At 41.7% G+C, this 19,352-nt stretch overlaps 1 protein-coding gene across 1 annotated transcript in view; it reads right to left on the bottom strand.

Moving 5' to 3' along the window:
• The window catches only part of ngly1 (N-glycanase 1), a 62,511-nt gene that overhangs the window by 41,457 nt on the left and 1,702 nt on the right, over positions 1-19,352 (bottom strand). Inside the window, exons 2-3 of the mRNA XM_041185071.1 lie at positions 10,232-10,346; positions 3,705-3,947 (exon numbers count right to left, since the gene is read on the bottom strand). Of these exons, the coding sequence (XP_041041005.1) occupies positions 3,705-3,947; positions 10,232-10,346 (358 nt within the window). The remainder of the gene's footprint in view (positions 1-3,704; positions 3,948-10,231; positions 10,347-19,352) is intronic.

The raw sequence follows: 19,352 nt of genomic DNA, 5'->3' as shown, positions 1-19,352 counted from the left end.
AGAGATAAGAGAGGGCCAAGGATAGATCCTTGGGCAACAACAGAGGTCAGAGTTCAAAAATGGGTACAGGAGCCACTGCAAGTGATACTCTGGCTATGATTAGACAGATAAGAATGGAACTGGGTGAGAGCAGTTCTGCCCAGCTGGATAATAGTGGAGAAAGGCTGGAGGAGGAAGGTATGGTCAATTATGTCAAAGGCTGCAGACAGGTCAAAGAGGATGAGATGAGGGATAGTTTACTTCTGTCACAGTCACATAAGATGTCATCTGTGATTTTGTTAAGAGCTGTTTCAATACGGTGGCAGGGTGTAAATCTCATTGTAGGGGTTCAAACACAGAGTTCCAGGAAAGATGGGCATGGATTTGTAAGGCAAGAAGTTCAAAAGCTTCGAGTGGAATGGGAGGTTGGAGATGGGGTGGTTGTTTGCAAGGCTGTTGGGGTTAAGGGTTGATTGAGGAAAAGGTTGATGACAAAAGATTTAAAGGGGAGGGGGAGAAAACCTGAAGAGAGAGAACTGTTAAAAATATTGGATAACATAGGAGAAGTTGGGTGATCAGCTGTTTAGTGGAAAAAGGGATGAGGGAACAGGTGGTGGGTTTCACAGACAAGATGAGCAGGGCTGGGGCATGAGGTTTGAATTAATTAAGGACAGCCAGCATGGATTTGTAAAGGCAGATTGTGCTTGACTAATCCAATTGATTTTTTTGATTAAGGAACAGAGGAGGCTGATGAAGGAAATGCAATGGATGTTGTCTATATGAGTTTTAAGAAAGTGTTTAACAAAGTACCACATAAAAAGCTGGTTAACAAAATGAGGCTTGTGGAATAGGAGAGTCAGTGCCATCATGGATAAAAAAATTGGCTTAAGGACAGAAAACAGAGGGTTGTGGTAAATAGTTGTGTTTCAGATTGGAGGATGGTAGACAGTGGTCTCCCAAGTCACTGCTGAGATCAATGCTTTTTTTGATAAATATAAATGAATTGGCATTTGGAATAGATTAAAATTTCAAAATTTGCTGAGGATATCAAATTCCTGAGGTGTGGCAAACAGTGAGGATGATAGTGATCAACTTCAAAAGGACACAGATAGGCTAGGGGAATGGGAAGACACCTAGCAGATGGAATTTAACACAGGAAGCGTGAGGTGATGCATTTTACATCCGAAGGGATAGAGATGGGCAATACTGACTTAATGGCACAGTTCTAAAAAGCGTACAGGGATAGAGGGGCCTTGAGATGCATATACATCAATCTTTGCACGTGGCAGGACATATTCAGAACGGAATTAGCAAAGCATATGGAATCTTGGGCTTCATAAATCGAGGTATTGAGTACAAAAGCAGGGAATTCATAAAGTTCTAGTTAGACTACAATGAGAGTTCTGCATCTAGTTCTGGTCACCACGCTTTAGGAAAGATGTAAAGGTCCTCGAAAGGGTGCCAGAGAGATTTACCAGAATGGTTCCAGGGTTGAGGGATTTGAAGCAAAGAAGATTGAGCGCAAATATGATAGTTGTGTACAAGATTATGACAGGTGTAGATTAGGTAGACAAAGGAAAGCAGTTCCTATTAGATGAAACAAGGACCAGAGAACATAGATTTAAGGTTATGGACAAGAGATGTGGGGGGATGAGAGAACTAACTTCTATGAAGAGAGCAGCAATGACCCGGAGCTTGCAGCCTAGAAGAGTGGTGGAAGCGGTAGGAGCAGAGGTGATCAATGATTTTAAAAAGTAAATTGGATGGGCACTTGAGGAAGATAAACTTGCAAGGTTTTGGGATAGACCAGGGAAATGAGACCTACTAGACTGCCATATAGAGAATCAGTATGGACTGGATGGGCCTCCCTCTATGCCATTATGACTATGAGAGAAAACAGGAGAAAACCAGAGAAGGGTACAAGTTAAGGGCGAGGATAGGAGAAACTTTTGAGGAAGTTTGGCCTCGTGGTCCAATGGAACGGAGAGATGCAACTGAGGCAGCTGAATCTCATTGAGATCAAGATCACCAAAGAAGTCCAAGAGCACCTCCTACTTATGCAGGCTTTGTCCTAGATGGTGTTGAGCTTCAAGTGTTGTTGAAGCTGTATCCATCCAGACAAATGAAGAATATTCCATCACTTTCCTGACTTGTGCCTTGTAGATGGTCAGGCTTTGGGGAAATCAGGAAGTGAGTTACTCCTTGCAGAATTCCAAGCCTCTGACCTACTCTTATAGCCACAGTATTTATATGTCTGCTCCAGTTTAGTTTCTACTAACTCCCAGGATGTTGATGGTGGGGGATTCAGTGATCGTAATGCTACTCAATATCAAGGGGAGATGATTAGATTCCCTCTTGTTGGAGATGGTCATTGCCTAGCCCTTGTGTGGCACGAATGTTACTTGCTACTTATCAGCTCAAGCCTGGATATTGTCCAGGTCTTGCTGCATATGAACATGAGCTGCTTCAGCATCTGAGGAGTTGTAAATGATATTGGAACATATCCTCGCTTCTGACCTCATGATGGAGGGAAGGTCATTGATGTAGCAGCTGAAGATGGTTCAGCTTAGAACACTACCCTGAGGAACTCTTGCAGCGATGTCCTGAGACTAAGATGACTGACCTCCAATCAACCACATGGAGTAGATAAAATTGGCTGAAACTGGCAGCTGTAACGCCAGGGACCACAGGAGGGAGCAGAACCTCTTGGCACTTCTGGTTAAAGACAGTTGAAAATGTTTCAGCCTTGTCTTTTGCACTGACGTGAGGAGCTGGGCTCCTCTATCATGGAGGATGGGGATATTTGTAGAGCCTCCTCCTCTGGTTAGTTGTTTAACTGTCCACTACCATTCATGACTGGATGTGGCAGGACTGTAGAACTTTGAGCTGATCCATTGGTTAAAGGATTGCTTAGCTCTGTCTATTGCATGCTGCTCCACTGTTTGGCATGAAAGTGTTCCAGTGTATTTGTACGGAAACTTTTAAAAGGTACCCCACATTTGACTCCTCATATTGGCCTAATAACAAGTTTCAGTTACATGAAATTGGATGAAAGTGCTTTTGTTCTCTAGATCTACATGCTAAAGATTAGCTAACCAATAGAATTTTTTGCTTCAAGGCTGAAGACAGCCTTCTCGAAAATTTCTAACTGTTCTTTGTCTAGAGAAAATGGCAGAAGACTAGTTGTGCTTCATAAGTCACAACTTTATGAAGTGTGACCTTTTTTTGGTTACAGATATGCAGCTTGCCACTTTTTTGTTGACTTAAGCAAACTAAAAGGGGTCTTATTGTATTTTATCATGTCAAAATAGTCATTTCCACCTTACCATATCATAGAAATGGCCTTACTATAACAAAGAGCATGCTCTTGAACTGTGAGAATGGTAAACTACTCCTCCATGTCATTCTCTGTCTCCTCTGCAACTTTTGACAACCGTTAAATACCTTTCCACGGATGCCATCAAGCACCACAGCTATGGAACATGAACTTCTGAGGTCTAGATCAACAGCCACAGCTATTAATGATAGACATACACACAAATATACACAGAAACAAGGGCAATTTTATGGATTGTTTAGATGACTTATGAAGCATTCAGTTTTGCTAATTGAGACTCTTCCTGCACTCAACAATTACTGCTTTTAAGTTACTGCCTTATTATGTTCTAAACTGTTCCAAAATTACTTTACCTGCCACATTATATAATTTTGTCTAAAAATCTTACCGTAGCCACTGGCTTGAATATCTGAGTGGGTGTCTGCCTAGGAGGTTCATTGAAAAATGGAATTGCACGGAAAGAGGCTTCAGGCTCACTTGGCTGGGCCTGTGCAGAAGTTGAAAATGGTTGTGATACTGGGACAGGTTTATCAGCAGCTGTCCTTTGATTTCTTTCAGCAGCAATCAGGTCTCTAATTCTTTGGAGCTTTTCTACTGAACCATTTTTAGGAAATACAAGATGGGTTTCCTCCTGAAGGTTTAAAAATAATTAACCATAAATACAATTTTAATTGTAACAGCTTCTCATCGAAATACAAAACGTAGATTTTTTATTACAGATGCCTGTTTATAAACACCACCTTCCAAAAGTATACATACATACATACACAGAAGTTCGATGTCACTCCTTTAAGATGACCCTTTTAAATAAAAATATGGGTTGCTGCATTGGACATTAATACTATTTATGGATTTGAAAATTAACTGATTTTGAAATCATTCTTATTGCTTACTGAAGCCTTTTCTCATTGCTCAAATTAATTCAGCTATTCTAAATTACAGTGCATGGTACTCTAGAAAACATTTCCAAATTTGAGCTAGTAGTTTGGAAATGTTACAATTCCCTTTCAGCATACTTTCTGCAACCTGGATTGGGAAGATGCCACACTTCATTTATGTATCAGAGAAACAGCTAATGCTATTTTAAAACAAAAAGTTCTTCAGTGACTATATTTGGTGCTCAGGCTTGGCGAGTTCAGAGCAAAGTTCACTTATATCTGTCTTGCTGTGTTTGAACATTGGTGGTAGGAAAGGAAAGCAAGATTTTTAAAAATTCACTGGACTCAAGAGTCCCAAAATGCTACAGCCCAGTTTAGACAATTTAATCATTATAAGCAGCATATTTAGCACACTATTGTTTTGGTTATCCACCACCAGATGTGACTGCACCACAACAAATTCCCCCTCTGCCCTAAAGCCACATGTTTCTCTAATTTATTTTCCATGTTCCTTCATGCCTTCTTTGAGCTCAAATTGTCCATGACACAGCCCTCCTGGTCCTCCACCCCTTTCCAATAAATTGCTGACCACCCAACTTCCCTTCCTGGCCTCCATGCTTGCTGATTTTATGAATGGTTTACCCTCCTCAGTTTCTGAAATCCCCACTTTCAAAATCACTATTGCTGCCTTGTCAAAAAGCCTATTATCAACCACTGTCCCATCCTCAAATTTCCTTCCCCAAAGTATCCGTACATCTTGTTGCCTCCCACATACGTGCCCAATCTTCCTGTTTGAAACTCTCAAATAAAACTGGTTTCCCCATCACAATACTGAAACAGCCCTATTCAAAGTCATAAATTACACCTTCAGTGACTGTGACAATGATAGTGACTGTGACAATGATGGGGGTTATCCCTGTTCATCCTTCAGAAGCCATCTGCAGCTTTCAATATAGTCCAACACACTATCCTTCTCTAGTGATTCTTTTCATTGTTCTCCTAAGTTAAATTGTCCTCACTTGATTCCAGTCTTTCCTATTGAATTGTGGCAACTTCAATAATGGTTTTTTCTTGCTCTGTGGATCTATCCTATGCCTCCTACTCTGTCTTCAATGTACTATCCCTTACTCATTTCACCACAGACATGTTTGCAACTTCCATTAGTACACTTATGACACCCAGCTCTACCTGCCTATTGCCTCTCTCCATCCCACCTGTTTCTGCTATCAAACTGTCTAATTTTAGACTTGGATGAGCTGGAATTTTCTCCAGTTAAACACAAACGACTAAAGCCATCACAGGAACAGGAGTCAGCCATTTATACTCTTGCGCGTGTTCCACCACTCAATGAGATCATGGTTGATCCGTGGCCTCATTCTATATCCCTTAATAACTTTGGCTAATAAAAACCAAATCCCTTTTTTTAAAATTGATCTAGCATTAACTGCCTTTTTTAGAAGAGAGTTCCAAACTTATACCACAATTTTTATGAAGGGTGTTTCTTAATTTCACCCCTGTAAGGTCTGGCTGTAATTTTTTTGACTTATGCCTCCTAGTCCAAGACACTGAATTAACAAATGATTGCTCCTAATATGCCCTATATCCCTTGATATCTTTAAAACTTTGATCAAGTCACCCCTTATCCTTCAACATTCCAGGGAATATAAGTATAGTTTGTTTAATTGCTCCTTGTAACTTAACCCTTGGATTCCAAGTATCATTCTAGTAAATCTATGCTACAGTCCCTCCAAGACCTATATATCCTTCCAAAGGTGGAGAGCCCAGAGCTGCTCACGCTACCCAAAGTCTGGTCTAACAAGAGCTTTGTATAACTGACAAATGACTTCTGCCCTTTGTATTCTATTCCTCTAGGTATGAATACCAGCATTCCATTAGACTTTCTGATTATTTTCTGTATCTGACATTTTAATGATCTGTGTTTTTGGACCCTTCAAACCTGCCTTCTAAATGTCCATGTAAATAGACATTCGCCTCTCCACCACTTTACTCACCTCTTCAAAAAAAAAATAAATCAGATCTGTTAGGTATGACTTTCCCTTTACAAATCCATACCAGTTCTCTCTGACCAGCTGAAAATTTAAGATGCTCAGTCATTCCATTCTTAAATACAGGCTCTAGCAATTTTCCACCAAGGTGTTTAGGCTATAATTCCCTTGTTTCCCTCTCTCACCTTTCTTAAAATAGTGGAATGACGTGTGCACTTTTCCAATCTAAAAGAAAGTGTTCCTAAATCTAGAGAATGGAAGATTTTAGTTTAACCTAACTATTCTAATCCCATTTTCCAGCACTAGGCCCATAGCCTTGTATGCCATGGCATTGCAAGTGCACATCCAAACACTTCTTAAATGTTATGAGGGTTTCTGCCTCTACCGTGCTTTCAGGCAGTGAGTTCTAGATTCCCACCACCCTCTGGGTGAAAAATTCTTCCTCACATCCCCTCCAAACCTCATGCCCCTTACCTTAAATCTATGCCCCCTGGTTAGTGATCCCTCCACCAAGGGGAAAAGTTCCTTCATGTCTACCCTATCTATGCCCATCATAATTTTATACACCTCAATTATGTCCCCACTCAATCTCCTCTGCTCCAAGGAAAATAACCCCAGTCTATCCAATCTCTCCTCATAATTAAAACTCTCCAGCCCAGGCAACATCCTGGTAAATCTCCTCCGCACTCTAGTGCAATCACATCTTTCCTATAAAGCCAATTTCAGAACTGCACACAATGCTCTAGCTGTGGTCTAACCAGCATTTTATACAGTTCCAGCATAACCTCCCTGCTCTTATATTCTATGCCTCGGTTAATAAAGGCAGGTATCCCACATGCCTTCTTAACCACCTTATCTACCTGTCCCACTACCTTAAGGGACCAGTGGACATGCACACCAAGGTCCGTCTGATCCTCAGTACTTCCCAGGGTCCTACCAATCATCATGTATTCCCATGCCTTGTTTGTCCTGCCCAAGTGCATCACCCCACACTTATCTGGATTAAATTCCATTTGCCACTGATCAGCTCATCTGACCAATCCGTTTATATCCTCCTGTAATCTAAGGTTATCCTCCTCACTATTTTCCACCCTACCAATTTTTGTGTCATCCACGAACTTACTGATAACCCTCCTACAATCAAGTCTAAATCGTTTACATATACCACAAACAGCAAGGAACCCAACACCGATCCCTGTGGAGCCCCACTGGACACAGGCATCCAGTCACAAAAACACCCTCTGCTTCCTGCCACTCAGCCAATTCTGGATCCAATTTGCCAAATTGCCTTGGATCCCATGGGCCCTTACCTTAGTTATCAGTTTCCCATGCAGGACCTTATCAAAAGCCTTGCTGAAGTCCAAGTAGACTATGTCAAATGCATTGCCCTCATCTACACACTTGTTACCTCTTTAAAAAATTAAATCAAATTGGTCAGACGTGACCTCTCCTTAACAAAACTATGCTGACTGTCCTTGATTAATCCCTGCCTCTTCAAGTGTAGATTAATTCTGTCCCTCAGAATTGCTTCCAATAGTTTCCCCACCAGTGAGGTTAGGCTGACTGGCCTGTAGTTCCCTGGTTTATCCTTACCTGCCATCTTGAACAACGGTACCACATTGGCTGTCCTCCAGTCCTCTGGCACTTCTCCTTGTGGCCAGAGAGGTATTGAAAATTGTCAGCACCCCTGCTATCTCCTCCCTTGCCTCACTTAACAGGCTGGGATACATTTCACTTGGGCCTGGAGGTGTATCTACTTTTAAGCCTGTCAGGCCACTTAGAACCTCTTCCCTTTCTATGCTAATTTCTTTAATTATATCACAGTCCTTCTGCCTGATTGCTACATCCACGTCGTCCCTCTCACTTGTGAACACCAACACGAAGTATTCAGTTAGAACCCTAACTACATCTTCTGGCTTCATAAGTTAGCAATATGGTTCTAAATGGGCCCCACTCTTTCCCTAGTTATCCTCTTACTCTTAATGTGCTTGTAGAATAATTTTGGATTTTTCTTTATTTTACCTACCAATGTTTTTTCATGCCTCCTTTTTGCTCTTCTAATTTCCTTTTCAAGATCCCCCTCCGCATTCTATATACCTCTTGGGCTTCTGCTGTTTTGAGCCCTCAGTATTTGCCATAAGCCTCCTTTTTCCTCTTTATCCAATCCTGTATATCCCTTGACATCCAGGGTTCCCTGGATTTGTTGGTCCCACCCTTTATCTTTACTGGGATATGTTGGCCTTGTACTCTCCCTATTTCCTTCTTGAATGAGTCCCACTGCTCTGACGCAAATTTACCTAAAAGTAGCTGCAGCAATATTCTACTGTGAATACTGATTATTCAGCATGTTCTTCCCGCCGTCCCTCCAACACCCAACCACACCACCCCACCTCCCTACTCTGATTAGCGCTCATGAGAGTTTAGGCCCATTGTCTATTTACTTGTCCTTGGCTGCCTTTTTTAGCAATTGGAACTCTTGCCCTTGTAGAAGTACAAACAAATTATTTTTGGAACATCTTCCACTGATGATCTTTCATTTTATCCATTAACAGATTTGGCCAGTTTACTGGGTCTCTGACTCATCCTACTGAAGTCAGCCTTACCTAAATCTAGAATGTCGCTAGCCTAGTAATCCAGAGACCCAAACTAATACTCTAGGGACATGGGTTCAGTTCTCACACAGCAGCTGGTGGAATTTGAATTCAGTTAATGCACCTGGAATATAAAGCTAGTCTCTGTAATGGTGACCATGAAACTATCATTGATTGTCATAAAACCCCATCCGTTTCACTAATGTCCTTATCTGGTGTGGACTACACGTGAATCCCGACTCTCAGCAATGTGGCTGACTCTTAACTGCCCTCTGCAAAGGCCTAGCCAGCCACTCAGTTCAAGGACAATTAGGGATGAGCAACAAGTGCTAGTACTGCTAGCGACACCCACATTCCATGAAAGAATAAAGAGGAAAAAAAGAATTTTAGTAGCTGTTTCATGTTTCTCCCTTTCAAACACTGTTGAAAATCATATGATCGCTGGTTGATAAATATTTATGTACCATTGAGCCGTCAATTAATCTGGCTCATTACTCTTTATTACCACTTTCATTATTAAATGTAATAAAGGCGTGCTCCCTTGTTGGTTCAAGGGCATTTGTTGCAGAAAACTGTTCCAAAAGTTTGAGATTGAACTTGTGATTTTCTGGGAAAAAATACGGCTAACGTTTAGACAGTCATGAAGGGAATTGATTAGGCAAATTATTCACTTTGATAAAATGGATCAAATACAAGTTGAAAATTAAACAGGATGTCAGACAAATCTTTTATTAATCGTACAAATGATAATGGACTTGAACAAATTACAAGGGAAGATCACTGAAGCAGAAACACATTGCGGGCACTGAGCAGGGGTAACTTTACCCTGCAAACATGCCTGGCGTATTTGAGGTATACATTAGGGACAAAGTCTCTTAATGTACTTAAATTGCTTTCATGGAGAAGCAAGAGGAACATGGTAAAAAAAGTAAGATGGTTAAAATGATCAAAAAGGGTTACAGCAGGCCAGAAACTGTTATAATGGATGTTACCACCAGGAAAACTGCACAAAAACTCATGCAGAAAGTTCATCAAGATGAAGCCCACCAGTCATGATGTCAACCAGACATGGCAGGTGTCTAGCCTCCATTAACAAACAATAACCTGTGATTAGGCCTAGGCCAGTTATGTAATTAAGAGAAAAATTGAAATCATTACAGGTGGATTCCACTAATTTAAAGAAAGTATCCCATTATTGAATATCTAAGATTTTAATCAGCCGAGGTGCTTACCGGAGGCTGGAATCAAAACACATTGTTGAGACAAATTTTATCCTGCAAACGTGCCTGGGGGTACGAGGTAAACAATAGGTACAAAGTGTGGGAAAGTATTCCACATCTCATTAACATCTTGACCTACTCCCACCAAATTATTCAATGACATCCCTAATAATAACAATTACTTCAGAAATCTTTATTTTAATCAAAAGTATTAGGGTACCTCTTGAAATCCCATTTCAAAGAGACACTCAACAGCTCCCTTGACTGGCAGCAGTCTGTTTGAAAAGGCATGATTTCCAATCTTAATCGATTTGTATTTATCTTCATTTGGATTCCTGTTAAAGACAGAGAGCATCAAGTGACAAAGTACTGAAAGTATTGAACAGATATAGCCCTCATTTGACATATAAAAATGTTTCCTTTTTCCTAAGACGATCAAACAGCACTTATTCTTGATATAGTAGCTGATTTTTCATGGCATTACTTATATTGCAGGGTCTGCAACATAGTTGCAATATTTATTTGTTAACCCAGCTTGCCTTTTTAAGGCTACTGCTCCAGTTCTGTACTCCCTGTGGGAAAGTTGCCAGGGTCTGAACTCAACAGAGGGCTATTATTATTGACAGTTTCTCTGAATCAGTAGTAGCTAGTCTTCTTGCCAGAAACTAACTGCTGCTTTGTCCTGCATTTTGGTTTTTAAGGATTATTCAGTTGTGATTCCTTGATGTTTTATACAAGCATAACTCCTGGAACGTGATGGATGATACAAACTGACTTTCCTGTGGTGTTGCTCACTGTAAATTGGACAATCTGTTGTTTTATAAAAGGGATATTTGGCCATGTAATGCATAACATATTAGAGAAACTGATTTACGTGACTGTGAAAAATCAAGATGATAAACAACGGGAAAAGACAAATTTGGCGATTTGAGACGGGGTCTAACTCAGGTTGAGTGGAAATAGAGATTGGCCAGGGAAACAGCAAATGACAACAGCAGGTCTTTAAGGCAGAGATATTTCAGGCACAAACAAGCATCTTCCCCTAAAGAGGAAAGATGGGGCATCCAAAGTTAGAGCTGCCTGTGTGACAAAAGAAACAGTTAAAATAAAACAAAAAGGCTCATGACAAATATCAGGTATTGAATATAATCAAAAAACAGGCAGAATACAAACAGTAGAGGAGAAATTGATAAAGGATCAAAGAAGGGCAAAGAGAGGGTATGAGAAAAGATAAGTATCAAAATGAAACTCAAAAATGTTTCAGTAACATAAAAAATAATAAAGACTAGTTAAATGAATAATAGGACCATCAAGGGTAAAACAGGAAATCTTCTTATGGATGTAGAGGTATGATTGAGGCACTCTCAAAAGGAGATGAAGTTAAAGTTGCAGTTCAAGGTGATGGGTGGGTGGGGAGTAGATACACTAGATAGGAAAAAGGATAGAAACGTGGTACTAAATAAGATGGCAAGGTTAACAAAGTTAACATGCCATCTGCTCCACACAGGAGACATCCTAGACTGCAGAGCGAAATTAAGATGGAGACAGCAGAAGGTCTGAGTGGTGGCAAACAGTTGGAGGATTGTAAATGCTACCCCTCCAACTCTTGTTTCAAAAAATGCGATGGGGAAATAAAGCTGGTAACTATAGGACAACCAATCTAACATCAGTGGTAGCATAACTACAGGTACTAGATAAATTCTCACTTTAAGGCAAAAATCATGTCCAACTGACTAGACTGAGTTCTATGATGAAATTACAGAGGGTGGATGATGCTAGTACAACTGATGTTATACATGAGCTTTCAAAAGGCAATTGATAAAAGAAGCACCTAACAAACTTATCTGGAAAATAGAAGCATGTCGTAATAAAGAGACAATGGTAAATTGGGTATGAAATCGGTTAAGGGATAGAAAGTAGACTAATGACTGGAGGCAAACGTGCAACAGGACCAAGGGTCAGTGTTAGGACTATTGCTTTTAGTGTGTTATATAAATAACCCAGACTTGAATATAGGGTGTACAATTTTGAACTGTACAAATCTTGGTAATGCAGTAGTGAACAGGGTAGCAGACATCAGAGGACATCAACTGGTGAAATGGGCAGACAATTTACTGCAGGCATGAAGTGACACACTTTGGGAGAAATGACATGGAAGGGCAGCATGATATAAATTATACTATTCTAAAGGGCGAAAGAGCAGAGGAATCTGTAAGTGCACATTCACAGGTGCCAGAGAAAGCTGATAAGGTCAATAAGAAAGCATATGCACATACGAATTAGTAGGTCATTTGGCCCCTCGAGCCTGCTTTGCCATTTTAAGGTCAAGGCTGATCTGATTGTGGTCTCAGTTCCACATTCCACCTACCCCCGATAATCTTTGACTCCCTTGTTAGTCATGAATCTATCTACCCCTTCCTTAAAAATATTCATTGACCCTGCCTCCACTGCGCTCTGCAAGGGGAAGAGAGTTCCAAAGACTCATGACCCTCAGAAAAAATTCTTATCTCTGTCTTAAATGGGAGACTGTGTCCCTTAGTCCTAGCCTCTTCCACAAGGGGAAACATGTTTTCAGCATCTATCCTGTCAAATCCTCTCAGGATCTTATATGTTTCAATAAGATCACCTCTCAATCTTCTAAGCTCCAATGCATACAGACCCAAACAGTCCACCCTTATCTCATAAGATAACCCCCCCAGGTCAGATATCAGGTGAAGTGAATCTTCTCTGAACTGCTTCTAAAGCGTGTGGGATACTTTGTTTGTAAATAGGGGCATTGAACACAAAAATAAGTAAGTCATGCTAAACCTTTACAAGTCTCTGGTTAGGCCTCAGCCTGGATGAGTGCAGAGTCAAAGAGTTATACAGCACAGAAACAGGCCCTTCAGCCCATTGTGTCCACGCTGGCCATCAAGCACCTATCTATTCTAATCCCTTTTTCCAACACTTGGCCCATAGCCCTGCATGCTATGGCGTTTCAAGTGCTCATCTAAATACTTCTTAAATGTTGTGAAGGTTCCTGCCTCTACTACCCCCTCAGGCAGTGGGTTCCACATTCCAACCACCTTCTGGGTGAAAAAAAGTTTCCTCAAATCCCCTCTAAACCTCCCACCCCTTACCTTAAATCTATGCTCCTTGGTTATTGACACCTCTGCTAAGGAAAAAAGTTTCTTCCTATCTACCCCTCATGATTTTGTATATCTCTATCAGGTCCCCCCTCAGCCTTCTCTGCTCTAAGGAAAACAACCCTAGCCTATTCAGTCTCTTCATAGCTGAAACGCTCCAGCCCTGGTAATATCCTGGTGAATTTCCTCTGCACTCTCGTCAGTGCAATCACATCCTTCCTATAGCGCGGCGACCAGAACTGCACACAGTACTCCAGCTGTGACCTTACTAGTGTTTTATATGGCTCAAACATAACCTCCCTGCTCTTATATCCTATGCCTCAGCTAATAATGGCAAGTATCCCATATGCCTTCTTAACCACCTTATCTACCTGTGCTGCTACCTTCAGTGATTTATGGACATGTACACCAAAGTCCCTCTGATCCTCTGTACTTCCTAGGATCCTACCATTCATTGTGTATTCCCTTGCCATGTTAGTCCCCCCAAAATGCATCACCTCACACTTCTCAGGATTAAATTCCATTTGCCACTGCTCTGCCCATCTATATTGTCCTGTAATCTAAGGCTTTCCTTCATTATATTTACGACACCACCAATTTTTGTGTTATCTGTGAACTTACTGATCATTCCTCCTATTTTAATGTCTAAATCATTAATGTACACTACAAAAAGCAAGGATTGCAGCACCAAGCCCTGCGATACGCCACTTGACACAGGCTTCCAATCGCAAAAACAACCTTCGACCATCACCCTCTGCCTCCTGCCACTAAGCCAATTTTGGATCCAATTTGCCAAATTGCCCTGGATCCCATTGGCTCTTACCTTCTTGACCAGGCTCCCATGCGGGACCTTGACAAAAGCCTTACTGAAGTCCATGTAGACTATATCAACTGCACTACCCTCAACTAGTCACCTCCTTGAAAAATTCAACCAAATTTGTTTGACATGATCACCCCCTGACAAAGCCATGCTGACTATCCCTAGTTAATACCTGCCTCTCCAAGTGGAGGTTAATCCTGTCCCTCAGCATTTTTTCCAATAGTTTCCCTACCACTGATGTTAGACTCACTGGCCTGTAATTACCTGGTTTATCCCTACTACCCTTCTTGAATAATGATACCACATTTGCTGTCCTCCAGTCCTCTGGCACCTCTCCAGTGACCAGAGAGGATTTTAAAATTAGTGTCAGAGCCCCTGCAATCTCCTCCCTTGTCTCACATAGCAGCCTGGGATACATCTCATTCAGGTCTGGGGAATTACCCACTTTTAAGCCCGCTAAAACCATTATCCTCCTCCGTTTGAAGGCTAATTTGTTCAAGTATGTCACAGTACCCCTCTCCCTGATTTCTACATCTAGAAAGCTCCAACAACATTCAAGAAGCCTGATACCACCCATCCACAAACATTCTCTCCCTCCAGCACCGACAGACATTGGCAGCAGTGTGTACTATCTACAAGATACACTGTAGGAATTCACCAAGAATCCTTAGGCAACACCTTCCAAATCCACAGCCGCTACCATCTAGAAGGACAAAGGTAGCAGATACATGGGAACGCCACCACCTGGAAGTTCTCCTCTAAGCCACTCGCCATCCTGACTTGGATTTCGGGGGGGAGGAACGGCGTGGGGTGTTTGCTAGTGTGGCCAGGGAGGGTTTCAACTGGAATGGCAGGGGGGTGGGAGCCTGAGCAGGGAGACAGAGGAGGGGGAGAAAGGACAGAAAACGAAAGACAGAAAAGTAAGAAGCAAAAGTGGAAGGCAGAAAAAACAGGGGTGAGAAACAAATGGGGTCATCATGCAAAATAAAGCTAAGATGACTAACAAGGCTACAAAGGCAAGGCTAAAGGTATTGTCTCTTAATGCCCAGAGCATTTGTAATAAGATTGCTGAATTAACCACGCAAATAGATATAAACAGCTATGATATAGTTGCAATTACGGAGCCATGGCTGCAGGGTGACCAAGGATGGGAACTGAACATCCAGGGGTATTCAATATTTAGGAAGGACAGACAAATAGGGAAAGGAGGTGGAGTAACATTGTTAGTAAAGGAGGAAATCAATGCAATAGTGAGGAAGGAAATTGGCTCGGAAAATCATGATGTGGAATCTGTTTGGTTGGAGATAAGAAACACCACGGGACAGAAACATTGGTGGGGGGTTGTCTTTCGGTTCCCAAGCAATAATGGAGATGCAAGGGAAGACATTAAGCAGGAAATTAGAGACGCATGCAGTAAGGGTACAACTGTAATCATGGGTGACTTTAATCTATATCTAGATTGGACAAACCAAACTAGCAATAATACTGTGGAGGAGGATTTCCTGGAGTGTGTACGTGATGGTTTTTTAGACCAATACATTGAGGAACCAACTAGAGAGCAGGCTATCCTAGGCTGGGTATTGTGCAATGAGAAATGGTTAATTAACAATCTTGTTCCCTTGGGGAAGAGCGACCATAAGATGAAAGAATTGTTCACTAGGATGGAGAGTGAAGAAGTTGAGTCCGAAACTAGGGCCCTGAATCTAAATAAAGGGAACTAAGAGGGTATGAGGTGCGAGTTGGCAATGATGGATTGGGGAACCTTACTAAAAGGGTTGACCGTGGATAGGCAATGGCTAATATTTAAGGAACATATGCATGAATTACAACAATTATTCATTCCTGTCTGGCGCAAAAATAAAACAGGAAAGGTGGCTCAACCATGGTTTACAAAAGAAATTAGGGATAGTATTAGATCCAAAGAGGAGACATATAAAATTGCCAGAAAAAGCAGCAAGCCTGAGCATTAGGAACAGTTTAGAGTTCAGCAAAAGTAGACAAAAAGATTGATCAAGAAGGGGAAAATGGAGTATGAGAGTAAACTTGCAAGGAACATAAAAACTGACAGTAAAAGCTTCAATAAATATGTAAAGAGAAAAAGATTAGTGAAGACAAATGTAGGTCCCTTACAGTCAGAAACAGGGGAAATTATAATGGGGAACAAAGAAATGGCAGAAGAATTGAACATATATTTTGGTTCTGTCTTCACAAAAGAGGACACATAATTTCCCAGAAACATTAGGGAACCAAGGGTCTAGTGAGAGGGAGGAATTGAAGAAAATCAGTATTAGGAAAAAAAAATGGTGCTAGAGGAATTAATGGGGTTAAAGTCCCCAGGGCCTGATAATCTACATCGCAGAGTACTAAAGGAAGTAGTTCTGGAAATGTTGGATGTATTAGTGGTCATCTTCCAAAATTCTATAGACTCTGGAGCAGTTCTTACAGATTGGAGGGTGGCAAATGTAACCCCACTGTTTAAAAAAGGAGGGACAGAAAAAATAGAGAATTACAGACCAGTTAGCCTAACATCAGTAGTGGGGAAAAATAGAGTCTATTTTAAAAGATATGGTAACAGAACACTTCGAAAGCATTAATGGGATTAGACAAAGTGAGCATGGGTTTATGAAAGGGAAATCATGCTTACCTATTCTACTGGAGTTTTTTTGAGGATGGTAACAAGTAGACTAGATAAGGGAGAACCATTGGATGTGGTATATTTGGATTTCAAGAAGGCTTTTGATAAGGTCTCACATAAGAGGCTGGTGGGCAAAATTAAAGCACATGGGACCGGCATGGATTGAGAATTGGTTGACAGACTAGAAACAGAGAGTGGGAATAAAGGGATCTTTTTCTGGGTGGCAGGCAATGACCAGTGGTGTACTGCAGGGATTAGTGCTTGGGCCCCAGCTATTCATAATATGTATAATTACTTGGATGAGAGAACCAAATGCAATATTTCCAAGTTTGCTGATGACACAAAACTGGACAGGGTTGTGTGTTGTGAGGAGGATGTAAGGAGGCTTCAGGGTGATTTAGACAAGTTGTGTGTGTGGATAAATACATGGCAGATGCAGTATAATGTAGATAAATGTGAAGTTATATGCTTTGGTGTGAAGAACAAAAAGGCAGAGTATTATTTAAGAGGTGATATATTGGGAAAAGAGGATGTACAAAAGGGATCCGGGTGTCCTTGTACACCAGTCAATGAAAAAAATAGGCAGGCGCAGCAATTAGGAAGGCCAATGGTATGTTGGCCTTCATAGCAAGGGGATATGAGTTCAGAACTAAAGATGGCTTACTGCAGTTATACTGCAGTAAGATTACACCTGGAGTACTGCATGCAGTTTTGCCCTGCCCGAGAAAGGATATACTTGCCATAGAGGGAATGTAGCAAAGGTTCACTAGGCTGATGCTGGGGATGGCAGGATTGTCATATGAGGAGAGATTGGTTCGAGTGGCCTGTATTCCCTAGAGTTTAAAAGAATGAGAGGGGGTCTGATTGAAATGTATAAAATTCTAACTGGGCTAGACAGACAATGCAGGGAGGATGATTCCCCTGGTTGGGGAGTCTAGAACCGGGGCCACAGTCTCAGGATACAGGGCAGGCCATTTAGGACAGAGGTAAGGAAAAATTTCTTTCCTCAGATGGTGGTCAACCTTGGGATTCCTACCACAGAAGGCTGTGGAGGCCGTGTCACTGAGTATATTCAAGAAAGAAACTGATAAATCTTTGGATATTAGGGCCATCAAGGGGATGGAGAGAAAGCAGGAATATGGCATTGAGATAAAGGATCAGCCATGATCACATTGAATGGCGGAGCAGGCTCGAAGGGCCGAATGGCCTACTCCTGTTCCTAGTTTCTATAACCGTTAACTGTCACTGGATCAAAATCCCGGAACCTCCTCCCTAACAGCACTGTGGGTGTACCTACATCATTTGGATTGCAGCGGTTCAAGGCGGCAGCTCATCACCACCTTCTCAAAGAGAATTAGGGATGGACAATAAATGCTGGCCTAGTCAGCAATGCCTGCATCCTATGAACAAATAAAAAAATGTACTGTGGGCTGTTCTGGGTACTATACATTGGGAAGGATGTCAAGGCCCTTGAGAAAGTACAGAAGAGGTTACCAGGATGATATCAATTATGTGGAGAGAATCAAGGAGCTGAGGCTTGTTTTTGGAGCACATAAGGTTAAAGAGAGATCCAATAGAGGTATTACAAATTATGAGAGGCTTGGATAAGGCAACTAAGGAGAAACTATTTCCTCTAGCATGGTGCTCAAAAAAAATGGTCATAAACTTTAAATAATTGGCAGGAGAACGAGAGGAAAAACTGAGGGAGAACTTCTTTACAAAGAAGGGAGTTAAGATCGGGAATGCACTGAAAGTCTGATGAGATCGGATTCCATGGTAAGTCTCAAAAGGCAACAGGACTTGTATTTGAAGACAAAACAAAAGCAAAAATATCTGGAAAAACTCAGCAGGTCTGGCAGCATCTGCGGTGAGGAACACAGTTAACGTTTCGAGTCCGAATGACCCTTCAACAGAACTAAGTAAAATAGAAGAGAGGTGAAATATAAGCTGGTTTAAGGGGGGGGGGGGGGTGGCGGGTGGGACAAGTAGAGCTGGATAGAGGGCCAGTGATAAGTGGAGATAACCAAAAGATGTCACAGACAAAAAGGGAAAGAGGTGTTGAAGGTGGTGATATTATCTAAGGAATGTGCTAATTAAGGGTAGAAAGCAGGACAAGCAAGGTACAGATAGCCCTAGTGGGGGTGGGGTAGGGGTGAAGAAATCGAAAAAGGCTAAAAGGTAGAGATAAAACAATGGATGGAAATACATTTAAAAATAATGGAAATAGGTGGGAAAAGAAAAATATAAATTATTGGGAAAAAAAGGGGGAAGGGATCAGAAAGGGGGTGGGGATGGAGGAGAGAGTTCATGATCTAAAATTGTTGAACTCAATATTCAGTCCGGGAGGCTGTAAAGTGCCTAGTCAGAAGATGAGGTGCTGTTCTTCCTGTTTGCATTGAGCTTCACTGGAACAATGCAGCAGGCCAAGGATGGTCATGTGGGCATGAAAGCAGGGTGGAGTGTTGAAATGGCAAGCGACAGGTAGGTCTGGGTAATGCTTGCGGACAGACCGAAGGTGTTCTGCAAATCGGTCACACAGTCTGCGTTTGGTCTCTCTAATGTAGAGGAAACCACAATGGGAGCAACGAATGCAGTAGACTAAATTGAGAGAAGTGCAAGTGAAATGCTGCTTCGCTTGAAAGGAGTGTTTGGGCCCTTGGACGGTGAGGAGAGGGGAAGTAAAGGGGCAGGTGTTGCACCTTCTGCGGTTGCATGGGAAGGTGCCGTGGGAGGGGGTTGAGGTGTAGGGGGTGATGGAGGA

The sequence above is a fragment of the Carcharodon carcharias genome, chromosome 3 (assembly GCF_017639515.1).
Source record: "Carcharodon carcharias isolate sCarCar2 chromosome 3, sCarCar2.pri, whole genome shotgun sequence".
NCBI lineage: Eukaryota > Metazoa > Chordata > Chondrichthyes > Lamniformes > Lamnidae > Carcharodon > Carcharodon carcharias.
Note: the sequence above shows the minus strand (reverse complement) of the source record. Positions and strands in the feature narration are given on the sequence as shown.